Source organism: Onychomys torridus, chromosome 5 (genome assembly GCF_903995425.1).
Source record: "Onychomys torridus chromosome 5, mOncTor1.1, whole genome shotgun sequence".
Lineage (NCBI taxonomy): Eukaryota > Metazoa > Chordata > Mammalia > Rodentia > Cricetidae > Onychomys > Onychomys torridus.
This window is the reverse complement of record NC_050447.1, coordinates 37,932,662-37,951,712: the sequence shown is the minus strand read 5'-3', so window position 1 is coordinate 37,951,712 and position 19,051 is coordinate 37,932,662. Positions and strand designations below refer to the sequence as shown.

The window sequence follows — 19,051 nt, the reverse complement described above, 5'->3', positions numbered from 1 at the left end:
AACCTAGACTGAAAGTCAAGTACTGCCAAACAGTTTGTATATGAAGAATTGCTGTGATCGGCTCCACACCATCAGTGGATACCAAAGCCCCCTTTAGAAAGGGGCACAGCCTTTCATACAGCCCGTGCATAGTTTTCTATGCATCAGTCACCTCTAGGTCATTACTGTACCTGTTCTGATGGGAGTGCTATGTAAATAAATGTTATAATGTATTGTTTAGGAAACAAAAAGCACACTTTCAGTGAAAAAAAAAAAAAACCAACTTTTCTTCTAAATACTTGCAACCCATGATTGGTTGAATCCCAAGTGTAAAACCCATGGATGCAAAGGGCTGGCAGTATACACCTTTTCTTACATTTCTTAAGATTTCAAAAAGTTCATGACTACCATCACTACCACCTCCAAAGTTATAAATGAAACTAAATCTGACCTAAAATTCTTTCCACACTGTGGTGTGTGAATGAAAAAGTCCCCTATGGGTGCCTGTGTTCACACACTTAGTTAGTGGTGCTGTTTGGGGGGTTGTGGAAACTTTAGGAGGCACAGCGGGGAGAAGGATGCCACTGCCCCCCATCTGCCTGTCTGGCCCCACGTCTTGCTGGCATGCCTTCCCTGTTATGAGAGACTGTAATGCAAGAGTAAACCCTTTCTTCTCTAAGCTGCATTTTGTCAGGGTATTCTGTCACAGTAACAGCAAGGTGACTTATACACCCACCCTGCAAGGATGGTGCTAAATGCAGACAGAAATAATCCATTACTATAACTTCGTTGTCTGAGACACATCAACAGGTTATTCTGAGTTTTGCTCTGCTTTATTAATTACAAAGTCATATCTCATAAAGTTACCTGCCAAACACAGATATCAATGAGTGGGGATGGAAAAAAATAAACACACACACACACACACAAAAACACACACACACACACACACACAAACAAAACAAAACAGAAAAGCCCCCAAGCCATATACCCAAAGCCTGGGAATATAGCCAGCTACCCATAAAGGCTGAAGTAGAGGGAGATGTGTTGGAGATGTCCAGTACTATGAGGTCACATGGTCTGATCTCTTTGGATCTTCACTGGTAAGACCATAGCCCACAACCTTCAATATAAGAGCTGGTACACTGTAGCATTTTCCTTGGAGCCCGTGACCAGATATTGACTGTCAGAGGACATGTCACAACACAGAATGTCATAACACTCCTCTGCCTAGAAAAGAGAGGTGGAGAATATGAAGCATTGGGGCTTGAGCCAGACATTGAGAACTTCATGTTTCAAGGTTTACATAGACTCAAGGCTTCATTGAGTTGTGGATAAAGCTCAAAGCGAAGACCATAGGTTCACAGGATCAGTCCACAATCCCTACCACTGTAAAATGCCATCTCAGTGATATTTTCCAGTTCTCACTGGAACCCATCAAGTAGGGATCTGGGGCCACAAGCTCTGAGTGTTTTAGTCCATACACCCCTACCACTCTCTGCCTCCATACCTGGAACAACCTTCGTAGAGAAGGTGCTGCTAAACAATGGATCATATCATCCAGCGTAGACACAAAATAGGTCCCTGGCAAAGGGAAGAACAGATCAAGAGGTCATAAACTGAGCCTATGTGCTCATTCCTGCTGTCTTCAAGTAGACTAGGGAGAGATCAACTATCTGCTCTGCCTCAGGTTCCCTGCCTATAAAAATCAGGTGCATGGCCCAAGCCAAGCCTTCATCTGCTGTCACCAGAACCACACCCAGAACATAGTGAATTGTCACTGAACCAGAGACCCACGAGATGGGACTCCTGCCACTTCTGCCTGCCCGGGCCTTCAGGCTTCATTCTATATGGGAAGCCCCTGTGACAGAGGGGAACATAAGGAAAGGGGGTGGACAAAGAAGGTAGGAACCCATGGGGGTCACCTGGCTTCTAACTCACCACAAGAGGCGAACTTGAGGTTGTGGTATTGTGTGTATCTTTGAACCATAGCTTTGTACTTCTCCTCCCGGTGAGCATGTAGGATAACAATGTCACTCATTTTCAAGCCTGCTAGTACCCATTCCTCACTGGGGTCATGAGTAATGCTAAGGATCTGTGGGAAGGTTTGGGTCAGCATTCAAAATTGCCAGTGCCCTTATCCAAGCCTTGGCCTCAAATTCACACTCAGCACCCCCTGCCCACATCCAGGTCCCCACCCTGGGGATGAACTTGGTCCTGAAGGCAACCAAGCAGGCACCTCATGGCATAGCTTGTGTTGCTGTAGCTTCTGGTAGCTCCTCATGTCCCAAGAATACAGGATGGTGTCTTCACCACCTGTCCAGAACTTAAAGCCTGTGACATCCACGCAGCGGGACCCATAGGGAGGAACTTGATGTTTCCTGGTGGGAAAACAACTCAGAGGTCTTTAAAAAGGTTTGCACCCCTGGCCCAGAATCTGGAAGGGTTAGGAAGCCCCTAGATGTACCTTCCAGGCTGTTTGGCATAGCCCTACCACCAAGAAGGGCAAGTGGGGTCTCATTCCCAATCCCTTCCCAAGGGACACCTGGGTGGCTCTGGAGAGAAGGCCTACCTGATTAAGATTTGGTTCTGCACATCCCAAATCTCCACAAATCCTTTGAAAGAAGCCAAGCAGATGTGGGCATCAGAAGAGAGGGCCAAGGAATAGCACATGGGGCCTGTGGAGGCCATCTGGGCCCTGATTTGGGGCGTTGGAGCCAGGTCCCAGAGAGTCAGGGCCCTGGCCATTCCCCCTGTGATCAGACTCTGCTCGTCGGGAAACAGCTTGCAGGTAAGTACACGATTCCGAGGGTCCTGGGGAAGAATGCGCTCTCGATACACCACACGTGGCAGTGCCGGGGACAGAGGCTTTCCCTAAACCTGATAGAGAGCCCCTCACCTGAAAGTCCAGCTGGGCCTGAGGCGCTCTGTCCGAGGCATGCAGCGCATCTTCGTCCCACACCCGGATGTAGCCAGTGCCACATGTGTACACATGGCGCGGGGCACTGCTAATGGCAATGGCATTCACTCGCTTCCCGTGGCGCAGAGTGCCAACCCTCCAGGAACTACGTGGGGACTTTCGTGTGACTACTGCCTCGTCTGGAATGGGAGGCTGGGGAGACGGCAGGACTGGTCAACCAAGGCGGCAGCCTGCTCTGCCCCTGCTCCCCAAATTTCTAAGCTTCTCTCTCATAACAGGGCTTGGTTCAGGGGCCCCCAAGTCACATCTCTTGTAGAAGTGACACTGTGGGCTAAAGGCCCTATTCATCAAGACGGCGGAACAAGGAGAGCAGCCTCATGAAGAAGATGGCATCAGGCCGGGCAGTGGTGGCGCACTCCTTTAATCCCAGCACTCCGGAGGCAGAGGCAGGCGGATCTCTGTGAGTTCAAGGCCAGCCTGGTCTCCAAAGTGAGTAAAGCTACACAGAGAAACCCTGTCTCAAAAAACCAGAATCAAAAAAAAAAAGGAAAGAAAAGAAGATGGTATCCCAGGCCACCACTACCTAAGAGAAAGGGAATGGGGTGTGCAAACACACCACCTCTCCATTGGAGGGTGGGCAGGGAAGAAGGATGATGTCTAGCTGTCAAAAACATAATAGTGAGGTACTTACAATGGCTTTGAGGAATGACCAGACTTCTCTGTTGGGCAAGGACGAAGAACAGAACTGACCTGCAGGGAAACAGCCACACCCACCTCTCATGGACCAGGCATCACAGCAAAGTCACAACGTCAGAAAGAGAGCTGGTCTCTTACACCAAACCGGGTACTTCATCCACCATCGGGCTCCAGCGTGGGCCACATCCCTCCCTGACCACACTGTCATGGCCTGCACTTACCGGTCACAGCTCTGGGTTGAAAGCTACAACAAAGAAGAAGAAGGAGAAGATGGCATGAAGTGTCAGGCCCTCTCTGCCCAGGACAGTTCACCACCCTGCCCGGCAGCCCTTGCTCATGACAGCCTTACCTTGAGCTGGTTCCTCCTTCTGGTTCTGCCTCTGCAAACCACATGGGCTGGAGCCCAGATGTGCCCTGGGCTTGGGGATCCCACTGCTGCTGGGTCACACTGTGCATTTCCTGATAAACAGGGTCATGCTGTATTGAGGGACATGGGGGCAGCTGGGGCATTTGCTGTGTGCTGTCCATTTGGTGTTGTTCTTGTTGCCCATGATGAGGAAAAATACCAGAGCTTTCTGGCATCTTCTTTATCTCCTCTGTTCCATCATAAATCCTGAGTATCCTGAATGAGTCCTCTTTATCTTCACTCATGTTCTTGGGTCAATCAAGTAAATGAACCAATTGGCTCTAGGGACCCAGCACACAGATCCTGGGTTCCCAATTCATCCTGATCTCCGGTACTATGAAAGAGAACAGAAAAGGGCTGGAAAACAGCTCCGTCGGTAAGCATTGGTTGCACAGGCATGAGAATCTGAGTGCAGATCTGCAGCCTCCATGTAAAAAGCCAAGCATGTATCTCCAACCCTAGTGCTAGGAAGGTGGAGGCAGGGGACCCCTGGGGCTTGTCGGCCAGCCACTCAACCTGAATTGGTAAGCTCCAGGTTTAGTGAGAGACCCTGTCTCCAAAAAAAAAAAGACATAAATTAATTAAAAATAAAAATGAAATAAAGAGAAGGGCCAGGAAGATGGCCCCAGAAACCTGATGGCCTTCAGTCTTCAAATCTGTGTAAAGATCACGCTGTGGTAGGACATATCTGGAATCTCAGCACTTCTACAACAAGATGGGAAGTGGAGACAGAATTATCCAGAAGCCTAAAGACCAGCTGCCCTGGAGTATGCAGTATAGCAACAGACACAGAGAGACCCTGCCTCAAAATAAGGTGGAAGAAGAGAGCCAACTCCAGACAAATCCGCCCTCTGGTCTCTACATGTGCTCTGTGGCATGTACACACTCACATTCACATGTACATTCACACACACTCACCCCAGAAAACCATTACACAAAAAGGTGGGGAGTGATTGAGGAAGACAGCTGACATCAACTTTTGACCCCCCCCCCCACAGACACACACACACACACACACACACACACACACACAGGAGCACATATACATACATTTACAGAGGGAACAGAGGCAAAAAAATAAATCAGGTGTATTGTGCAGAGTCTGTTTGGAACGTTCTATAAACACCTCTTTGAATGTAAAGCCTCAAAAGATTGACTGATAACTAACTTTTGCAGACATCGACTGTATTTCCATGTAGACAAAATCAAACTCACCCTTTAATTTGGACATACCCATTTCAAATGTGGTTCATCCCCAATGTAACCAAACCCTAAGGCAGCAGGACATCCACACAGAGACCAACCACAGGGGACAACATGGAGGAGCCTGGGACCATGAACTCAAATATAAGATGTTCTGTTTGGTGAGAACAGGATGCAGAGTGATGAACACTTGGCCTGGCAGTGATTGACATTTGCTGCACCCTGAGACAATTCTCAAATGGGAACAGACTCACAGGCTGTGGAACACTGTGGAAGGCAGTAGAAAATGATGTATGGAAGACAGTGTACTCAGTTGCAGCCTGTACAGGGGAAATGGTGAATTTAAGACAGGCCATACCCTCCTTAGAAAGATTCCACTCCAATCTATCCAACAGATAGCCCTAGAAATGTCCCTGGGAAAGCCCAGAGTTTTCTATTAAGAGAACCCAACAGAAACCTTGGGGACACAGGTAGCCATGGAGAGGGGATCTCCCCTTCAGAACAAAGGTTTTGACAGCCAGGCTCACTCCAAGGCATTCATGAAAGGCCCTAGCAGTACTTCAGCAGAAAACCAGCAGCCTGACAGTGGTTAGTTGTGTATTTGGTCCTGAACTAAATGCTTTACATGGAGGATCTAATCTTTTCCTTGCCACCATATGCTCTAATTTATGATTGGTTGGCTGATTGTTGGTTTGGGGTACCACAGATCAAACCCAGGACCTTCTTTGCACATGCTAGGCAAGCAAACACTCTACCACTGAGCTAAACGCCCAGCCTCTCTGAACCATTTTATAGATATTATTTTGAGACAAGAGCTCTTTCTGTAGCCCAGGCTGGCCACTATCCTCCTGCCTCAGCACCCCAAGTGCAAGGGCACATTTCATAGGTTAAAAACTGAAGCCCAGAGCAAGTGAGCCCCAGGTCCCAAGGCTGAGTGGCTAAAGAGCATGGCGCAGCTCCCACTGTGACCTCTCTGGTTCACTTTTTTGTTTGTTTGTTTTTCGAGACAGGGTTTCTCTGTGTAGCTTTGGAACCTTTCCTGAAACTCACTCTGTAGCCCAGGCTGACCTCGAACTCACAGAGATCCACCTGCCTCTGCCTCCCAAGTGCTGGGGTTAAAGGCGTGCGCTGCTGCCACCACCACCACCACCACCACCACCACCACCACCACCACCACCACCTGGCCTCTGGTTCACTTCTTATCATCTACTAGAAGGAAGAAGGCAATATCCACTGTAAGAACCAAGGCATGTACTCTGACCTAGCACCCCCACATTCACAAAGCTATCCTGTAGACACAATTGAAGATATACAAAACAATATGTGTACAAATTGGAGCAAAACCAAACAGCACAGGTGAAGATGTATATAGCACATCCCCATAGTGGAATAGTACACAGTAGTTAAAAGCAAAAGGCCATCTTCACTGACATGGAACATTTCAAGGTATAATATTAGAGGGGGATGTTACAAAGCTCAGAACAATGTTTAAAATTATTAACTTTGTATAATAAAGGATGGAAATTAGAATTTATTTTCCTATATGTACAAGAGATTAAGAAGAATAGTTGTGTTTCCAAAACAGAAATTGGAAAACAGGAAAGAGGAACAGGATGGGGATTAGTCACAACAAGACCTGATACTGCTTTTTCTTCTTCAGGGATATTTCAACCCATATTAGAAACTGTTGAACCAGGAGCCAAATTTTATCTCCCCCAAAGCATAGCCCCCATGATTCCTAATTAGTTACATCATTTGTTCACACTTAATACGTTTTCTCAAAGAGGCATTGGGCTTCCTTTAATTAGGGACACCCAGGCTTGGTCAGCCTGGTGAGAAGGGGCCCCTAGCAGGGTAAGGATCTCAGTAAGTGAGGACCCGGCTGCAAAGGCCTCTTGTGGGGGTTGGATAAAGCTTAAAGACAATGAAACTACTTAACCGGGGCTACTGACTTCAAGTTACCCAGATTTTCACCATAAAAGTAAGACAAGGCTTTTGAAGGAGCCAGTGTCATGGGTTCCCGTCTCTTTATTCCGCACTCGAAAACACTCTGGGACAGGAAACTCACCTCAGAAGGTAGGTCAAAGCCTAGAGATTGGAAGTAGGAGAGTAAAGGCCTGGATCCACCCTTTCACACGTGAGGGTGGGTGGGTGGAAGAAGGGAGGAGGGGTGGGGGGCTTCCCGGCGCCTGAGGTAAACACCCGCCTAACAAATACTGAAGCCCTGGGTGAGAACCTGGTCAGGTGTTTGGATCCTGAATGGCTGGCCAATATCAGGGTGTGGCCACACACATGCCGAGCTCCTGTGTCTTTGGGTGGAGAACAAGGCAGGAATCTCTCCATGTAAGTTCAGCAGATAGCGTGAGAAATTTGAGGGGAATAAGCCTGTGGCTTCTTCTGACCAGTATTTGGTCAAAAGGCACTTGCTGTCAAATTCCCACCTCCAGGTGAATTCCCTTTGCTCCCAGGGTAGATCTTCAGTAAGCCCAAAACAGGAGGTTGAGGGGAGGAGGGGCAGGTCCCTCTTCTCCTCCCAGTTCTGGCTCTGTGCCCGCCATCTTTTACCAGAGTTTCTGAGATTAACCACTAGAGAAGCCTTGCATTTCTGTGGCTGTCTTGTCTAGGGATTCTGAAATTTGAGCATCCAACTGAGTCCTCTGGAGGACTTGAGGAGAGTGCCAGCCCCACATCCCAGAAGTTCTGATTCAAGGGGTCAGGTGCTGAGAATCCATACTTTCTAAGCAGGTGCTTGGTGATGAAGACTGTGTTAGAAGAAAGTGTTGTGGTGATGGAGATGATGGAGCAGACTGGTGATGTCCAGATGGGAGCAGTGATAGAGACGGGATTGGTGGTGGGGATGGTGATGTCAATGTGGCAGCGGGGGTTGGTATGATAATCGTAGATGGTGATGATGTTACCGCAGTAGTGGTGATGGCAGTGGTTGGAAAACTGGTGGCAATGATAGTGGTAATCTTATGGTGGTAGTTTAGGTGACAACAGTGGCAATATGGTAGTGACCATACTGATGTTAGGTGCTGCTGCTGCTGCTGGTTGGAGCACCATGTTGGAGCAGCTCTGTACAACTCTTCTGTTCACTGGTTCCTTCCCACAGAAGGACAATCGCTGGTGAGTCTGTACACTTGCCCTGTTCTGCTGCCTGCCTGTCCTCTCTCCTCACTAAGTTACCCACTCTGGTTTCCTTTTCATCCCGTGGCCTTCTTCTCTTGAAGCAAAAATCCTGAAAAGGCTGCTGCTTAGAAGTCCTTTGCTTCCAGTCTCTAATATCCTGTCTCTTCCTCTCCTCCCTTCTTCTTGTCCCCAAGGTTTCTGAAGGTCTCTACTACCTTTCAGATTACCCAGATCCCCTCGCCTGGTATTGAAGATGCATCCACATCTGCTCTCCTCTTTTTGTTCTGTTTCTGCCATACCTGACCCACAGTTTTAATGGGGGGGGGGATCAGAATCTCACAGATTCTTGTCTAAGACTAGAATACAAATCCTAATCCTGGCAACTATTTTTAATGTTGCAGAAGTATTAAATATGAGTCTTTTTCTATCAAATACCACAAAACTTGTAGTTAGGACAAGGAATCCAAATCCTTTTCTGTTTGTTTTGGTTTTTGAGACAGGGTCTCACTGTGTAGCCCTGAACTCAAGAGATCTGCTTGCCTCTGCTTCCTTAGTGCATACAGATGCTTGGGGAGGGAGGAGCCTAGTGAATCTGGTCAGTTGCTTCTGAAGCTTTTTAGTTGTCTACTTCCTGAGGCTTTTGGGGTTTTTTTGTTTGCTTGTTTATTTGGTTGGTTGTTTTTGGTTTTTCAAGTGTATGTAGCCCTGGCCATCCTGGAACTCTCTCTGTAAACCAGGCTGTCCCGAATTATCTTTTTATTGATTCTCATAGGAAACACACAGTGAGGCAAACAGGGCCTGGGTTTATCCCCAATTTGGAATCATGGGAATCATAAGAATTAAGAAGGGGGTGGGTCACAGTTCCACAGATTATTGTCTCAAACAAATTGAGAACCATTCAAATGTCTTTCAGTAAGAAGGGTAACAATAGCCAGGTGTGGTGGCAAACACCTTTAATCTTTGCACTCAGGAAGCAGAGGCAGGCAGATCTCGGAGTTTGAGACCCAAAACACCTGAAGTAGACCAGGCTAGCTTCTGCCTACTGAGTGCTGAGACTGAAGTTTTATCTCCCCTACCCTCTAAAACATTTATGCTAATTTTTAAATCCACCCCCACCTCTCACCCCCAGGTAAAAACCTTTGTTTACAAAAAGACCCTGCTACAGTTTCAGACTGAAGTGACTGACTCCCTCCCCACTTGATTTCCTTTGCACTGTTCAAAACTAGCCAGTTTCAGAACGGCATGAGATGAGACACAGCCAATGGAGAAAGACAGACAGTCACTACAGCATTAGAATAAAATCCAAGTACACTCCTTGCCTTGGGGTTCTTGCTCTTCAAAGCACATCCTCTTGATTAAGAGCAAAGGCTTGCTTGTTGAGGCATTTCTGTTGGAGTGGTGATCTAGTTATTGCCTCCGGGCTTATTTCTAACAATGTGTTTAGGTGTTTTACCTGCAGGTATGTCTGTGAACCATATGTGTATAGTGCCCAGAGGCCAGCAGAGGGCATCAGATCTTCTGGGACTCGAGTTCTAGATGGTTGTGAGCCTCCATGTGGGTGATGGGAATCCTGCTGTAGGATAATGCTTTTGTACACTGGTTTAATAAAACGTTGATTGGCCAGTAGCTAGGCAGGAAGTATAGGTGGGATAAGCAGACAAGAAGAATTCTGGGAAAAGGAAGGCTGAGTCAGGAGACGCCTGCCCACCGTCCAGGGAGCAGCATGTAATGGCATAAAGGTAAAGCCACGGAATGCATGGCAACATATAGATTAACAGAAATGGGTTGAGTTTAAGTGTAAGAGCTAGTCTGTAGTAAGCCTGAGCTAATGGCCAAGCAGTTTTCATTAATATAAGCCTCTGTGTGTTTACTTGGGGCTGAGCGGCTGCAGACCTGGTGGGACACAGGCAAACTTCCAGCTACAGAATCCAGCCTAAGTTCTCTCTGGAAGAGAGCAGTCAGTGTTCTTAACCACTGAGCTATCTCTTCACACACACACACCCATATGACTTTCTGAAATATTTGAAAGAGCCTTACTGAGCCATAAGATTTCCTTATACAGTCTGCATATATGGTCGTACACACACACGCTTCTTCCCCTTGTTCCCCTCCATTCAAATGTCCCAGTTCAGTATTCTCGCCTGCCCCTCCTTTCCTATGCTATTTCAGTGACTGCCAGTTCAGTTCTTCACAATCTATCACCCAGCTCAAGTGCACAGAAGTCACTCTGTCCAGGTTTCTGGAGCCAAATGCCTTCATTCCTCCTTCTTCCTCCACTTCCCTACAGCTGGGTGAAGACCAGCCCTGTGTCTTCCGGGTTTGTGATGGTGATCGAGTTCAGCGCCTTCTGGAACCTCAGTTTCCTGACACATAGGCTTCCCCACAGGACAGCCACGAGAGAGGGCTGGGAACGTTGACAGAGCACTGTGATCAGGACTCTGCCCTGCCTAGAAATCCTGGCCTTAAGGCTACACTCACTGATCATAGGGGAGCTCCCCAGCACCAGCGTCTGTCTCTCTGAGCCCCAGTGAACATGTATGTACTTGGAATCTAACTTTGCTGAAGCTCCACTGACCTAGGGGCCTTGTCCTCTTCCCTCTGCTGTCCACTCAAAAGCAAGCCAACTCCTCCTCCAGAGTCAGAAGTTTGGTCGCATCCCTCCAGTCTTAGGAAAGCTGTTTATTGTTAGCTCCACTTTCAGATGGGGAAACTGAGGTTCAGGCTGATAACCTGTGATGGTGAAAAACTTCTAAAACTGGAAAATGACGGTAGTCGCTCAATGCTGGGATGTCGCTTATACTTCATAGAGTGAAAATGGTAGAGTTTGTGTTGTTATGTGTATTTTACAAGAAAAAAAAAAAAGCAATAAGAAGTTGAAGGCCTGTAAGCCCCAAAACTGTGAGCCTTTTCTTCTCCATCCAGTGAACTCCAGGTTGTTGGGCCTGTGGTTTCTTACCTTCGTGACCCTAGGAGTGAGTCTGCTGCAGATGTCCCCTGCCCAGGGAATGAGGTATGCAGAGGTGAAGGTGTACCCCAGCTGGTGGGTCCTTTATTTGAAGCTCCTCCCTCTGTGGTTCCTATGCAGTTCACTATGCATAGGGCTATGCTCAGAGAACTGACGCCCCCCCCCCCCCCCCCCCCCCCCCCATCCTTGACTCCGGGATCTGCTCTTTCAGCATCGTGCCCCTGAGAGCGCCACCTAGACACTTGTTGATGAAAATGTATAAATGATAATACCCACAGGTACCAAACACCTCCTCTCTTCCTGACAGTAGTTCCAAGTCCAGACGGCAGAGGACAGTAAAGAGTAAGCTGGGGGAAGGGGGGGTGTCACAGAATGGAGGACCCGGAGAAGCAAAGGAAAGGTGACTTTTGTTCTGGGCAGTGTTCCCTTCCAGAAGGAAGGGAAGACATTGGTCAGACCACTCCTCCCTATTCGTCTGGTCCTTCGATGTCACGGGGAACCTCCGACTCTCCAACCCTCACCCAAGTCTCCTTTCAGACAAGCGCGCGATGATGGTGGTCGCCCGTGCCACAAAGTGCTGCTGCCCTTACCCACGCCCTGAGCCTGAACACTTGCGTTCCAAATCCTACTGCTCCGGTTTCGGTCCTTTTTCTTCGAAGGGACCTTTGAGCTAGGCTTGGCGCTGTCACTGTCAGGGCCTGGGGGCGACAGCCCTCCTCACAGCTCTTCTCCTGAGCTCCTCCATCCGAGAGCTGGTTCGTTTCGGAGCCGCTAGCCTTCCTTAAAGAGGACGTGGTGGGCTAGCGGGTGGGCTCCGCTCGGCCGCTCCTGCAGCCCTCTGCTCTCTGCCATCTCTCCCGTCTCCCCTAGGAGACCCCGGGAACATTTCCCCGCCGCCACCTCAGTCCCAGCTGCTCCGGGGTGCTGGATCTGAGGCAGCCGTGGGATGGGCTTCTCCCTCAGGCTTCGTGCGGCCGAAGGGACCTGGTAGCCACACGCTGGTGATCGGGCGACTTGCTTCCCGCCATGCTGGAAGCGCCCAGGCGAGTTGCTCCACCAGGAGGCAGCAGGAGCCGGGAGGGAAAACTCCTAACGGCTGCTGTGCCCGCCCTCCTCCCCACCCCGTGCAGGGTCCCCCCACCCCGGACCCCCACACAGGGCTCACGTCCCTGGCCCCTTCTTGCACCACGCACCACGACGCCAGCAGCAGGCCCCGGGCAGCCCTGCGCGAGGCCCTCCAAGCATGGCGGGATCTGTGCAGCAGGGTGCGTGCAGCTCCCGCCTGCGCTGGGAGGAGCCTCGGAGGCCCACGCCCTGGGTGACAAGGGGGCGGCCTCAGCCCCGGGGGGTGGGCTGGGGAGGGAGAGACTGGAGGACACGCGGGGGTCGGTGGACCACAGAAGGGTCTCTTACCGTGACTGGCTGCAGGTCTCCGAGGGGCCCTGGGCGCCGCCGCAGGAGACACTTGAGGCGGTGTGCAGTTGAGGAAGGCTTCCTGGAGGCTGGGCTTGGACGGAGGGTGGGTGGGGTTTCCGCGGCCGACAGGGGGTGAGAGCCACACCTCAGGAACATGGCAGCCATTTGAAGAGCCGCCCTGCTGTGGTAGATGAAGCTAGAGCAGGAAGCAGGCCGGGATCCCACAAATGACTCGGGCCTACCCTTCTGGTTCCGGCCTTCGCAGGGAGCCCCCAGGAGGCCTGGAAGGTGCTCCACCTGTGGGGAGCCACCTGATCTATGGTGTGTGTGTGGCACTAAAGGACGCGGGGAACTTGCCCAACCCTGTGGCTGCGTGCTGAGCCCTGAGAAGGCCAAGATCTGCTCATCTCCCGTGGTCCGATTCTTGACTAAGTGGAAGGGGTTGGCAGACATTCTGGAATGGAATGGAATGCTCCTGGGTTCCTGGTCAGACCAGACAACCACAGACAAATGTGGGTACGTGGTCTGGAAGGTAGGGAGAATTCAGTGTCTCCCCAGATGCCCCTCGCAGACTCAGGTATGCCCAGGTGTTTTCTGGGGGTGACAGGTTTGGGTGGGAGGGCACCCTGTACCCCTGAGACAGATGTACTGATCCAAACTGAAGGAAAAAGATTGTAGCAGATACCCATCTGGGCCTAGAGCTGCAGGCAAGAAATGTTACAGTGTAGAAACAAGCGTCTTTGGGGCCGAGGTGCCTGTTGTCACTGTAAGGCAGCTGTGGCTAGGGTACCTTCCTAGTGATGAGGCTTGATAGCTTGAGGTTCTGCCGATGATCAACAGGTTTCTTCACCTGCCAGTCTTTGGAGTCTGAGCAGATAGACCTGTCCTGGACAATAACAAAGCTACAGAGAGGGAGAAAATATCACTTAGCCTTCCAGAGACCCTGGATCAGCCACTTCCTCATCTTGGCCAAGACCCTGAGCCCCAAGTTTACACAGGTTCCCATTGGTGGCAGATCTGGGACATCGGACCTTCTGGTTTCAGTGCTATTGGATTTGTGCCTCCACAGCACATCTGTGTTGAGGAAGTAGGGAGCAGGGCTGGGGATTCCTGTTCCCGTCTTTGACTTCATCCCAGATGACCATGACCTAGCTAGGCTATGTGGAGCGAGCCCTAGCCATCTATTGGGAGACAGACCTTTTCCTGGGGGAACACAACCCATGCATCTCCCCTCCCCCGAGATAGGGAGCCCATAGCAGACAAGAGTATGGGTACCACTAAAGTCCAACTTGATGAACCAATGGGTTTTTATCAGTCACTTACAGGAGCAGAAATGACGTGAAGACAGACAGCTGTATCACCAAAGCACACCCCAGTGTGGGGACAGCTCACAAAACTGGTAATCTGGAGCCCACTGCACAGCCTGCAGGCAGCTCAGCAGGTTGGAGAGTGTCCTTTCAGGTACCTCAGTTGGCCTACACCTCTTCCAGACAGCTTGGGTGGTTTCTGCTTCTTCCAGGCAGCTGGTCTGGTCTGGGTCTTCTTTGCAGTTCCGCTTCCTTCTGTCTGAAAGGGACTCTCAATTTTTATTGCTCACTGGCATGGAGAGGGCCTAGTCAGTTTTAGGGACTTTCTGAAGCTATTTTGAGTTGTTGGCCTTCCTGTTTAAGGAGCTTCCTGCAGGATGGAATGTTTCATCTGACCTCTCCCCCACCTGGGATTAGAGACACACGAGCCACTGATTTGCTGTGTGACAAGAGAATGTCCCATCCATCCCTGGGCCTCAGTTTCTCCGTTAAGTTTAAGGCTGTTTCACAGACCTCATAGTGTGTGGTTTGAAACTACTCAGGCCAGCACAAGTGGAGAGAGAAAGGAGCCTTGGCCAAGGTATGATGGAGGGGTCCAAGGCTTGCCTCTACCTATGGCCAGCTCCCAGGAGCCCCAGGAGAGGGTCACTGTACACAATGGCATCCCTGGGACACTCCACTAAGGTCCTTTACCATGTCACCAGCTGGTAGGGATGACTTGTTTGAAGTACTCAAGGCAGCACTCCTGGACAATATTTGTGGCTGAAGTTGTAAGAGCAGACCAGGGATGCTTTGGGGCTGTGGTGTGTATTATGTGTTTCTGGGAGTCTGTGTATGTGGGGATCTGTGGAGGAAACCATCAGTGACAGGAGTCTGTGTGCACACCTTTATGTCAATGGGAGAGAGACTTGGAGCGTGACTTTGCGTGAGCACACACGTGTGCACACATCTGTGTGTATACACCACTGTGCAGCAGATAACACACTTGGGAAGTAGATCCTACCACCACCCCTTTTGCACATAATAAAACAGGACCTGGAGATATGGAGACACTTCTGAGTACAAAGAAATAAGATATCCAAAAAGTGGGATATGGGCAAAAATAATGCTTTTGTGAGTTTTAAAAATATTTTCCCCCCAACTGTCCTCCGACTCTCCTGGGGGATAAATCAGCTGGGCTCAATTGTTTCACAGTCCTACAAACTTGAAGCTAATGTGGGGGTGGTGCCACATAGTCTGACTGTTTGAAACAATGCCTGCATGATGGTAGTTCCTGGTGACAACCACCAACCTGCTTTCTAGAACAGCCACCTGCCATTGGCCTTTTTATAGCTAGATGATGGGTATCTATTGGTGTTCATGCTCTTGGAACCTTGTCTTTCTGCTGGCTCCCCCCCTCCCCTGTTTCTGTCTGAATGTCTGTCTACCTACTCAAGAATAAAATAGATGCTAATGGTGGTTCTGGGAAATTTTCTTACAGATGTGAGACCAGATGCAGCCCCTGTCTTTGCTACCATCAGTCAGGACTCAAATCACAGTATGAGATGTAGAAAAGTATTGTTTCCTGAGTGCTGTGAGTTGTCATTATTACTTTTCCTTGGATTGACTCCCTTACAATCTTTTTGTTATAGCCCCATAAAATCCTTAGTGGGGTCAGATAGAGACTGGTGAATTACCTAAGTTGTCCTGAGCTCCCAGTGCCTGGGGCCCCTTCAGGCCATGCCTTCAGCTCTCATCTACATGGGCATGCTACAGAAGAGGCCCCAGGAAGCAAGCGAGCAAAGGCAGCATCTGTATGCAAGTCATGGTACCAGGAGTCCAGGAAGGCCCTCAGTGCTGGGGACAGATGATCCAGTTAGATGCACATTCTCACACAGCCCCTATCCATCCATCCATCCATCCATCCATCCATCCATCCATCCATCCATCCATCTGATAAAGGAGAATCTAAGCAATTCTATCAGAGGACAGTCATGAACTATTTATAGCCTCCCAAAGAACACTCAGTTGGAGACAGTACAGCAATGGTGAACTGTGGCTCCTTCAGAGGGGACATTCTTTGGATGCTCTATCAACAAAAGCAAATTAGCCATCTCTCTTGAAGTGGATTAGCCAATAGCTCTGTCTCTGGGAGTAGGCAGCTCTCATCTGGCTTGAGCCTGGGGTCAAGCAGGGCAGGGGCAGAAGAGATCTTGACCAGGCACTGTGGGCAAGGCTTATTGCTGGGAAGTTCAACACTGTAGAGATACTGCTGGGTGTGAAATACAGACTTGTCTAGGGGGAGTTCCACAGTTTTATATCTGTCTGAAAGCAAACTGGCTAAGAACCAGACTGGGTATCCTTTCCTGAGCTAGGTCCTGGGCCGTAGAGGCCAATGGGTCTTAGTCTCTATCCTGTCCAGATGCTATGCTCCATAGATCTATCTTGGCTAGTCTTTATGCCAACTTGACACAAGCTAGAATCGTCTGAGAGGAGGGAGCCTCAATTGAAAAAATGCCTCCTTATGATTGGGCTGTAGGCAAGCCTGTAGGGCATTTTCTTAATTAGTGATTGAAGTGGGAAATCCAAGTCCATTGTGAGTGGGGCCACCCCTGTGGTGGTAGTTCTGGGTTCTGTAAGAAAGCAGGCAGAGCAAGCCATGAGGAACAAGTCAGTAAGCAGCAGCCCTCCATGACCTCTGTGCCAGCTCCTGCCTCTGCATTCCTGTTCTGTTTGAGTTCCTTCCCTGACTTTCCTCATGATGGACTGTGACCTGGAAGTGTAAACGGAATAAACCCTTTTCTTCCCCAAGTTGCTTTTGGTCATGGTGTCTCATCACAGTGAGAGTGACCATAGCTAAGATGAGATCTCAAAATAGAAGAATCTGAAGACATCATGTGGAAGGTCACAGAATCGAGAAAGGGTTGCTGAGGAAAGGAGGCCTCACTTTTAACAAAGGTACCCCCAGGTATCTGTAATAAACATCTGGTCAGTGTCCAGGCTGAGGGGGCCCTAAGAAGTTTCTATATGCCCTGCAGGAGACTTCTTGCCACATGCCCCTACCCCTCACCTCTCAGCATGCAGGACATTCTACCAGCCACCAGAAAAAGGGTGTGTTATCACTTAGGACCCTGTGCAACCTTAGGAAGATGAGATGCCTGCTCCTGTCAGTCCCTGGCCCTCTCAGAGTCAGCTCTGCAAACATTAAGACCATTGGGGACTGAGATAGGAGAGAACTAGCAAGGAGGTATGAGAGCGAGCAAGGGGGAAGGTCTGTAAGAAAGGAGGATAAACAGAGGTGGAGAGGAGATGCTCACAGAGAGAAGATAGGGGAAGGCACACTGAGGGTGGCCTGAGCATCAGGCCCCTGTAACCTCATGAGAATCCAGAAGACAGTAACATCCCCAGATATCTGGGCTCTTTAGAAGGGCTTGTTTGCCTTTGGGGATGCTGTTATGAACAGGGCAGATACAATCTTCTCTTACAGGTGAGCCATACACACTTTCCTCCTAGGTTCCCTAAAACCTAGTTCTGTTTGAATTTGATTCCAGACTCCTAAGCCGAAGTGTCTATTTCAATGAAGTGTGTGTGGTGGGGGGGAGAGCTGATGGTAGATGAGAAAAGTATTGCTCCCCTCCCCTACAGAGCCTAGCTGCAAACTCTGGATGGTAGGACTGCATCAGTACCCCCTCTAAGGATCCTGCTTTTTCATGGGATGTCTCCTGGATACCATATTTAGTCTCTGTGTGACCTTGGCAGCCCATACCCAGGCCCTCTGCTCTATACAGGCAGGTATGTGGCCTACAACATGTGGTGTAAATGTTCCTAGGTGTGAGGTGATGGGCCACAGGGATATCCCTGTATAGCCAGGCTATATAGGAGAGCCTGGTCAGGGTTGTGGGGTCTTCCCTTAGATCTGCCTCATGGTTAGTGTTGTGTTTTTCTAGGGGTCATATCACTTATACACGCCGGAACTCTGCTCCTACTAACCCAAGAAGCAGAGCCCCAGCGGGAAAGAGGGGAGACTGCCTCTATTGGAGGTATCCCCTCTGTCCCCACAGCCTGTGGGCATGTATGTAAGCATGTACTGGGCATGTACTCCCTCTGTGTGGATATCTGTGAGGGTGAGTGTCATGGTTGTTTGTGCAGGATGTGAGAACAGATTGTGTGCTGTGCAGATAGGTGACTGTAGGTGGGACAGAACATGAAAGGGGACACATGCTCCCTGTTAGTCATGTGTATCTTGTCCCCAGACCTACTCCTGCGGATGTCCAAGTATGATCCTTCTATAGGCTCCAAGAAGCCCTGCTCTGTGTGCATTTCCATGTGCTGGAAGCTTCCCACACAGAAGCTCTTTATGTTACAATGTCCACACTGTCAGAACTCTCCCTTTCAGATAAGCAGGTGAGACAACTTACTTGGGGCAGAGGAAGCTAGGGAGGGGCACTGCTGCCCTCGGTGGCTCTGGATTGAGGTGGAGAGGGAGCCTTGTACCGAAAGCACAGCCACTGTGCCTGCTCAGAACTGCAGAGGACCATTCTTCCACACAGTAGGAAGCCAGTCCAGCAAGGCGCGAGGGATGTCTCCCAGGACCCCCAGGATTCTCCAGCTGCTGGCAGGAACAGAAGTCCATGCGACACCCCTGCAGTCTCCAGAATGCTTCACAGTAGTATTTGGTGCACCCAGGCCCACCCAGGCAGTGGACTCACATGTGGACTCACAAACCTGCTCCACTCCACAGTGACTGTGTTCTGCTGTTGTCCAGACTGCAGCACCAAACTCAGTCTTTCTCCAGTATGACATCTTGTCCCACGGGCTCTCTACTCCACTTAACTGGGCTACCAGTGACACGTGCCACATCATTTCTTAACACTGGGTATCCAGATTTGAATGAAAGTGGGTTCCATAGGCTCATGAATTGGTGTGCTTAGCCCACGATTGGTGAACTGTTTGAGAAGGATTAGGAGGTGTGTCCTTGTTATAGGAAGTGTGTCACTGGGGATGGGCTTTGAGGTTTCAAAAGCCCATTCCAGGCCCAGTGTCTCTCTGCC

General features: G+C 49.7%; 1 protein-coding gene across 1 annotated transcript; it reads right to left on the bottom strand.

The window, feature by feature from the left end:
• Positions 1 to 1,104: 1,104 nt before the first annotated feature.
• Positions 1,105 to 12,879, bottom strand: Tle7 (TLE family member 7). Its single transcript, XM_036187112.1, has 10 exons — positions 12,712 to 12,879; positions 3,945 to 4,054; positions 3,817 to 3,839; positions 3,591 to 3,649; positions 2,879 to 3,091; positions 2,552 to 2,793; positions 2,219 to 2,360; positions 1,921 to 2,074; positions 1,490 to 1,563; positions 1,105 to 1,209 (listed from the first exon to the last, which is right to left on the bottom strand). Exons 1-10 carry the CDS (start codon positions 12,877 to 12,879, stop codon positions 1,105 to 1,107), a joined length of 1,290 nt encoding a protein of 429 aa, XP_036043005.1.
• Between the last annotated feature and the right edge of the window lie 6,172 nt (positions 12,880 to 19,051).